The sequence below is a fragment of the Leptinotarsa decemlineata genome, unplaced genomic scaffold (genome assembly GCF_025532065.1).
Source record: "Leptinotarsa decemlineata unplaced genomic scaffold, Ldec_3_MD MMD2_tig00078422_RagTag_RagTag, whole genome shotgun sequence".
Lineage (NCBI taxonomy): Eukaryota > Metazoa > Arthropoda > Insecta > Coleoptera > Chrysomelidae > Leptinotarsa > Leptinotarsa decemlineata.
In genome coordinates, this window is record NW_027412747.1 from 7,637,874 (window position 1) to 7,646,867 (window position 8,994).

Consider the following 8,994-nt stretch of genomic DNA (forward strand, 5'->3'; position numbering starts at 1 on the left):
GAACCATGAGTCATAAAAATAATGCATGTGTTCAATTGTCTGACGGTGTTCAAATTATAACGAATGCATTCAATTGCCGCATTGCTACATACAGGGTGGAGAGTTCGATTGTAACCAGTGACTACATGTCATTTTTCAATAAGATTAGGCAGAAGGTCATTGAATTACTGGAATCAGCCATCAGGATCCATAAAAGCATCAAGGTGAATATGGAAGTTTTTGGGAATTATATTCTTCAGACTGATGATTCGAGGGACACGAAGTCATTTAATTCCCAAAATAAAATAGTGGACCAATCTTCAGATTTGAATGCTGTTTTTGATGGATTCCGTGATGTAATTGTGGCTCAAACGACTGAGTTCCAGGATCGTGACTCAGGTATTTATTTTTTAAAAATTTCAATAAGATTGAATAGTAATATTTTTTTTTTTTATAATTCAGGTTGGACTTGTGAAAAAATATTGTTTCTCGAGGTCAACATTAATAAATACAGTCCACTGGAAGGACGTTCATATGTGAAGCTGCCTCAATGTATTCAATGGAAGAAAGCTGTTGTGAATGTTCGTAATGAAGATCAATATTGTTTTGCTTGGGCTATAACATCAGCATTATATCCTGCAGATAGTCGAGTGTCCGAACTTACGTCATATCCACATTTTTCCACTGTTTTAGATGTCACAGGTATGGATTTTCCGGTTAAAGTTAATAATAAGAGTATCGAAATATTCGAAGATAGGAATGATATTTCAATTAATGTTTACGGTTTAGAGAGTACATTTGAGAAGGGTAAAATGAAGTATGAAGTGATTGGTCCATTGCGATACTCACAGAGAAGACTCCGGAGACATGTCAATTTGTTGTTTATAACTGATGACTCCGGTAATGGTCACTATTGTTGGATCAAAGATCTTTCAAGATTAGTTTCTAATCAACTATCAGCTCATAGACAGAAAAAATATTTTTGTGACGGATGTTTGATATATTTTTCTGATGAGAGATTGCTTTTACGTCATAATATGTATGATTGTAATCACATTAGTACCACAACACCAACTACTAATTTAAAGATCAATAAATATGGTAGAATGGTTGCGGAAAATAAACTAATGTTTGAAAACTTTGAGAGGCAAATGAGGGTGCCATTTGTAGTGTATGCTGATTTTGAATCAGTGCTTAAACCGATTCATGTGAATGAGCCAAATCCTGGAAGTTCATACACGATTAAAACATTCAAACATGCCCCATATTCATTTGCTTATTTGATAAAGTGTTCATATAATGATGATTTGACAAAATTTGTTACATATAGGGGTGTAGATGCAGCTCAGAAATTTGTGAGTAGCATTGAAGATGATTTGAAAGAGATACATGAAAATCATCTCAGAAACCCTAAACCAATGGATACACAAACTGTCGAAGAAGAAGAACAGTTTGTTGCAGCCAGAACTTGTGGTATATGTAATAAAGCATTTACTGATGGTGACGTCAAAGTAAGAGATCATTGTCATGTCACAGGAAAGAAAAGATCACATGCCGCTCACTCGAAATGTAAACTAAATTTCAAAATACCAAACTTCATACCTATCATTTTTCATAATTTAAGTGGTTATGATTGTCATTTATTCATAAAAGAATTGTATAGGAATAAAGAGAAAGTTGATGTTATCCCGCAAACTAAAGAGAAATATATATCTTTCACGAAGCATCTCTTTACACACAGCTATACCGATAAAGATGGTGTGGTTAGGAAGAATTATCTCAAAATGAGATTTATCGATAGTTATAAATTTATGACTAATTCGTTGGAGAAGTTGGGTGCAAACTTGACCTCCGATCAATGTTTGGAGATGCACAAACATTTCCCACAAATTGAGAAATTCAATTTGATGAGACAGAAAGGTGTATTTCCATATAGTTTTGTTGATGACATTGACAAATTGAATTATCCATTACTTCCGACAAAAAATCAGTTTTATGACACACTCAATTGTGAACATATATCGGAAACTGATTATGATAGGGCTAGAAAAGTTTGGAATTTATTCGAGTGTCAGAATTTGGGGGAATACTCTGATTTGTATTTGAAGTCGGATGTATTGCTACTATGTGATATTTTTGAAAACTTCCGCACCACAAGTTTAGAGATATATAACTTAGATCCGGCACAATATTACACTGCACCTGGATTATCATGGGATGCCATGTTGAAGTTCACTAATGTTGAATTGGAATTACTAACTGACATTGATATGATTCACTTTTTTCAAAAAGGTATACGAGGTGGAATTAGTCAATGTAGCGAGAGGAAACATATAGCAAATAATAGATTTTTACCCAATTATAATCCCAACGAACCTTCCACATTCATTACATATTTAGATGCAACAAATCTATACGGTCACAGTATGTCACAACCTCTACCAACAAGTGAATTTACATGGTTGACACCAAATGAAATTCTTAATCTCGATGTGATGGATGTGAGTACTGATAGTCCGTATGGGTATGTATTTGAAGTGGACATTCATTATCCACAAGAGTTGCATGATAAACATTCTGACCTTCCATTTTTAGTCGAAAAAATAATACCACCTCGTACACAATCGAAAATTCCCAAATTAATTCCAAATTTGAATGATAAAAGAAAATATATTGTTCATTATAGGAATCTACAGCAAGCTGTCAAAAATGGATTGATTGTAATGAATACACATAGAGTATTGAAATTCAAACAATCATGCTGGATGAAACCCTATATAGATCTTAATACTGAAATGCGTAATAGGTCTAACAACAAATCTGTTAAAGATTTCTATAAACTAATGAATAATGCGGTGTATGGAAAGACAATGGAGAATGTAGATAATCGAATTGATGTTAGACTCGTTACACATTGGGAAAATATAAAGAAAAATATAGGTGCCAGCACTCTCATAGCCAAACCAAATTTCAAAAATTGTTCAATTTTCACTGATAATTTCGTTGCCATTCAATTGGGTAGAGTGAAGGTTCATTACGATAAACCATTATATTTGGGATTTTCCATATTAGAATTATCTAAAACAGTCATGTATGACTTTTTCTATGGATGCATCAAACAACACTTTGATGAAAATGTCTCTTTACTTTACACAGATACCGACTCGCTCATTCTTAAAGTAAACACAGAAAATTTTTATGAATTCATAAAAACTAACATAAGTAGATTTGATACATCCAATTACAGTATAGTTAACCAATTCAATATTCCAGTAACAAGTTCAGTCTTGGGTAACTTCAAAGATGAATTTCCAAATGATCCAATCATGAGTTTTTATGGTACAGGTGCTAAAGCATATTATGTGAAATCTGTTGATGGTGAATTTAAGAAAGCCAAAGGGGTTAAACGATCTGTAATAAAGAATGAATTGACATGCGAAGATTATCAAAAAATCGTCGAACAAGGTGGTATGATATTCAGAAAGATGAATTCATTTAGAAGCGTGTTACATGATATGTATACTGAATTAAAAAATAAAGTTGCATTATCATATCACGACGATAAACGATTTATCATTCCGAATACTACCCACACTCTTCCTTGGGGTCATAATGATATTGAATTTTATGAAAACGATCCAAATGAGAACATTCGTTGGATAAGTAATATTATTCAACAATCACAATCTCAGGAGACTCCATTGGATCAATTGATTAATTTATTATCTGCCGAGATCAATGATTGAAATATCATTCAATATCTTCAAAACCGGAAAATTCAATATTGATATTTATGTAGCCATTTATAATTAATAATATATGATAGAAGTAATGTGATATTAATGTATTATGTATGTATGTATATGTATTACTGTAATGAATATAAAATGATTAAAATTTTATTTGTATTATTTCTATTTCCCTAATCAATTACTGCAATATATAGTATAATGTAAATGACAGAAATATCAGTTTGAAGAGAATCATCGTAGAGTGCACAATGTCTAAAACAATCGATAAGTTTGGTAGAAAAAGAAAATGGGGTGGTAATGTCATTCGAGGTCCTCCTGGGAATGGTTTTAAATTAACAAAAGATGGTCATTATGACATGCAAAGGAAAATATTGAAAAATACAAGTGAACCAATTGACAAGAGTGATTGTGTAACTGTATCATATCTTGAGGGGGAAATTAATGGAGCAAAGGAAGTTATACTTCTAGCCCTACAAGCTGCAATACAATCCACAATAGGCAATATTGCTCGGGACGCCCGGCAAGCATTTGACGATAAAATTGCAGAGGCTCGGATAACTTTCACTCGTAAATTTGACAAACTTACAAGTGATGTAGACATAAAAATGTCTGACATAACAGCGTCTACAAATAAAAAATTTGATGCTATGTCAAACATAACAGGGACTACAATGAAAAAGTATGATGTACTGGAACAGAGAGTTGAAGTATTGGAGAAAAACCATAAAGAAGTTTTGGAGAGAAACTATAAAGTCAGGCCATCATCATCAGGTGGACTGGGATATCCAGGACTGAACATTAATCCAAATCATAGAATAATACAACCAAAACCAAAACCAACTGATGATGTATTAATGGAACCAACATGGTGAATGTATTCCCTCGTTAGGTTAGGTTAATAGCTACGTTAGGTTAGCTGCATACTTACGTTAGGTTAGGTGTTAGGTTAGTATTCCCTCGTTAGGTTAGGTTAATAGTTACTGTAGGTTAGGTTAGGTTAGGTTAGGTTAGGTGTTCGGTTGCATAGCGGTAGGTTAGCGTACTAGGTTAGGTTACGTTAATACATACGATAGGTTAGGTGTTCGGTTGCATAGCGGTAGGTTAGCGTACTAGGTTAGGTTACGTTAATACGTTAATACGTTAGGTTAGGTGTTCGGTTGCATATTATGTTACGAACGCGCGCGCGAAGAGGGCGTAGATGTCTCTCCAGATGTCCCGCCTACCTGGGGCCGGAGGCCCCACCCTCCTGGGCGGAGCCCAGGCAGTGGGCGTGGCCCGTTAGGGCCACGCCCCCCCCCCCGTCGCCACCAACTTTTCGGATACCCCGCCCCTTTCCGAAGCCCCGCCCCCTTTCCGAAGCCCCGCCCCTCCCCTCCCCGAAGCCCCGCCCCCCCGACTCCCAACATTTGCGCATGTACACCCCTACCCTCATCGCGCATGTGCGCTCCCACCATTTTCCCACCGCTCACGCATCGAAGTCGATACCCTCCGGAGAGCACTCCACAACATTCAGTTCGAGAAGTCATCTCATCGAGAGCAGTCCACTCCACAACAAGGCAGTACGTTCCAACGACCAACTTGATATTTGAGTAAGTAAATTAGGAATGTTATTTTTTATATCAACTAACTTTGTATTATTTCTTCTTTTTCAGAATGGCAACCAATACACAGGAGGTGAATAATGCTGTGGCGTCTATTCTGCCGGTGTCCGCTGACCAGGAGGAGGCAGCATCTTCGAGAGCGGTGACGGTTGACCAGCCAACCACTTCGCGTTCGCGAGTTAGGTGCAGATCTTCTAGCCCTGACTTATTCGAGGAGGAGGAGGAAGTCAGGGCTGTGAAGAAGGTTTGCCAACGACCTGCAGCAAAGGTTGGTCCTATTTCAAAGTACCGAGCTACTTGCAATAGGACTAATCCTTATGCAGGTAGTTTTTCGACCTCTCGTAAGAGGGCCTCCACACCAGCAGCAGCACCAGCAGCAGTGGAAATTCCGAGGAGTCCTTCTCCGGAGTTGGTGATATTGTCGCCGTTGGTGACGCGACTACCACCGCTGCCAGCGACACCGGCGGATCCTGAGGTGTTGGTGCCACAGCCTATCGGAGAGGTTAGTGAAAAGATGAGTGTTTTTCTGCAGAGATGCAAGAAAGCAGAACGAGCTGCCCGATCTAGCGAGGCCGCGTTGGTTACCATGAAGCGACAAATGGCTGAAATGGATAACCGACGGAGGGAAATCCAAAAGGAAATGGCCGAAATAGATCGGAATTATGCATCTCTGCAGGAAAGGTGTAAAGCAGAGACCTCTTCGATAAAGCTGTACAAAAAAATAGTGACAGTTATGGACACTCTTTTTGTAGATGAAGTGTAAATGTAAGATTAGTTTTAGGTTAGTTAGGAGTATTTAATTATGGTAGTTTTAAGTTTATATTTGTTAAGTTTATATTGAATAAAAAAAAAGGAAGTGAAATAAAGGGTGTACACTGTTTTTTGGTTTGGTACACATTGAACAATGCGATGGTTGGAGCATTTTTCTTCACTTCCTCTTATTATTATTATTATTTTTTTTATTTCAATTCCAAGTTCTTCTAGACAAATACCTCACATCAATTTTTGTGTCCTCTAATCACTTGTAAATAATTTCATGTGAAGAAAATTTAAAAAATAAAAAATAGACATGTTTCATAGTGAAATCGACAAGTATATTTCATTTGTATTTTATCCATTCAAGTATCTCTTTCATTGAATATGTCTTATGTCACTTTGCAATTTACCCCTACTCATTGAATATGTCTTATGTCACACTACAATTTACCCCTACTCAATGTTCCACTCCTCTCCCACTCCCTCTCGAAAGTATAAAAGTAGAAATCATCTGATGAAACATTCAGTTGATCAGCTAGCATCGAGATGGAACCCGATTCAACCTCCGAACCCTATAGCTGCCCGGATCAGGGGTACAACTTCAATTACTGGGATAACAGCCAGGTACAGGTAGTCTCTTCCACCACGGAACCCCACAGTCCGCCATACGAATACCGGGATCACGACATCAGGATGCAAGTTCAACATGTCACTGGCAGTGACGAAGGACACTTGGATGACTCGGAATATCCAGATCCTGACGGATGGTGGGACCCTGCTTATGATGACATTGTCCCAATGAGTAGCGACGACGACGATGATGACGACGACGACTCTGGTGATGATGCTGATGACGAGCTTGACGTTAGACGTCCTCCACCATCCCCTATCCTCATCGAGGATAGTCCTCCGCCATCCCCAATCCTAATCGATGATGATGTCCTCAATTCCGATGATGACATATAATCATCTACTCGTCCATCATTTCCTTTCCTTTCCTTCCACGGAGTACACACTTTTTGGTTGGTGTACACGAGGCACTGCGAGGCTGGGGCAGTGTCTTCCTCCCTTCCTCTCCCTCTTATTAGTTTTTTTTCCATAATAATCACTAGAATTTCTCCTAATAATCGCTCAGAGTTTCATTCTTGATGTTTTCGAATCTCAAACACTGTTCTACATTTCACCCCCTCCATTTCATTTCTTCCAATATAAATATAGCAACAATCCCAGTTCTATATCATTCTTCCACAATGTCGAGTACAGGACCCATCCAAGTACATGAAATAGATTCAACGTCTGATCATTTGAGTACAACCTTCGCTCAATTTCTGCAGCGAATCTATGATCTTCCTGATGATTTCGCAGAACGAGTGGAACAAGGTATTCAGGACGACATAGATGCTGTTGACGATAATAATGCGGATGATGTGATTAGTATATCATCTGATTCAGCTGATTATGACGACGACGACATCATGAGTATATCATCTGATTCAGATGACTACTATGAGGATGATATCATTAGTATATCATCTGATTCAGATGACGATACCATAATTATTGTTTCTGATGATGAGGAGCGTTAGTCCATATCATTGCATGGATTAATAAAAAAATAACAGCCCTTTTCAGGGCTACAATTAAAGACTGAAACAATAAAAAAAATAGCTCTTTTCAGAGCTACCATTATACTTTCAAACAGAAACAGATTCATACCATTGTTAACATTATGTTAACATTATAATCTCAAACGAAATATATGTATGTGAAAGTATTCATCATTATATGCATATGAATGATTGACAAATGCCAACTTCAACTTTCATTTAAAGTAGTACTCATCATATGCATAGATATTCAATGACTATCAAATTCCAAATTTCGACTTTTCAGTCAAAGTAGTAATTTATTTGTCATATAATGTATAGATATTCAAAGACTAACAAATAGTAATTTATTTGTCATATAATGTATAGATATTCAAAGACTAACAAATTTCCAACTTAGACTTTTATTAGTCAAAGTATTCATTTGTCACATAATCTATGAATACTAATACAACTAACTACTGTTTGTGTGAATAATGTAGCCCTGAAAAGGGCTGTTGTTTTTTTTTTGACCAGTAGGTCCACGGTTATTGTGCCACAGGTTGGACATTATTACATATAATACATGTAGATACTCGGGTGAAGTTTGTTAGTGGCCTCTCGCAAGCTTCACACCAATTCTGTCCCATTTCCATAATTGAGACAGTGTTGTGGGTGTTGACATGGGCATACCACCCTCCATTATTGTTTCTATGCGAATAAAACCGAAAGCAGCACCAACATAGTTTTTTGTTCTCTCCATCTATTGTGCTGATCAATACGTATGCATCCAATGCACAATACAAATCCAAGGGATCTTCCAGTGTCTCACTGACATTGAGTGTTCGCATACCGATCCTCATAGCACCATCACCTTCAGTTGTGTCAGCTTCTATCCCTTCATCATCTCCTTCTTCATCCATGACCCTCTCAAACTCCATCACGTCATCATCTTCGTCGCTTTGGTTGGCCTCGTTTTCAACTTCGTCTATCTCATCTTCATCGACTCCAACATCTTCTGCTTCAACTATTACTTCCTCTAGCGGAACATTGACATCCTCATCATCTGATTCGTCTATCCAATTGTTTTCATCAACAGCAGCTATTCTATTTAATGCAGCATTTATTTTTACAGAATTCATCTTGTTGTTGTTTGCTCACAGTTGTAGAGAGTGAATGAATGAACTCTAGGTTTGCAAGTCAACTTATATAGGAGGTGATGCGACTCCCACTTGACTCGTTTAGAGTGGAATAGTAGGAGAAGTTATCCCACTATACTTCCACATGATGTTGATTTGTATAAATAGAGATCGTAGGTAT

General features: G+C 37.3%; 1 protein-coding gene across 1 annotated transcript; it reads left to right on the plus strand.

Annotated features, from left to right (window-relative positions):
• Positions 1 to 5,025: 5,025 nt before the first annotated feature.
• Positions 5,026 to 6,717, plus strand: LOC141487259 (uncharacterized). The gene is made up of 2 exons (XM_074186145.1): positions 5,026 to 5,320; positions 5,384 to 6,717. The coding sequence occupies exons 1-2, from the start codon at positions 5,169 to 5,171 to the stop codon at positions 6,093 to 6,095; spliced, it is 864 nt and encodes a 287-aa protein (XP_074042246.1). The 5' UTR covers positions 5,026 to 5,168; the 3' UTR covers positions 6,096 to 6,717.
• The last annotated feature ends 2,277 nt before the right edge of the window (positions 6,718 to 8,994 follow it).

Coding starts and splice junctions, on each gene's coding strand:
- LOC141487259 (XM_074186145.1), top strand. CDS start 5,169: ATGTGCGCTCCCACCATTTTCCCACCGCTCACGCATCGAAGTCGATAC. Junction 5,321..5,383: donor ACGACCAACTTGATATTTGA/GTAAGTAAATTA, acceptor CTTCTTTTTCAG/AATGGCAACCAATACACAGG.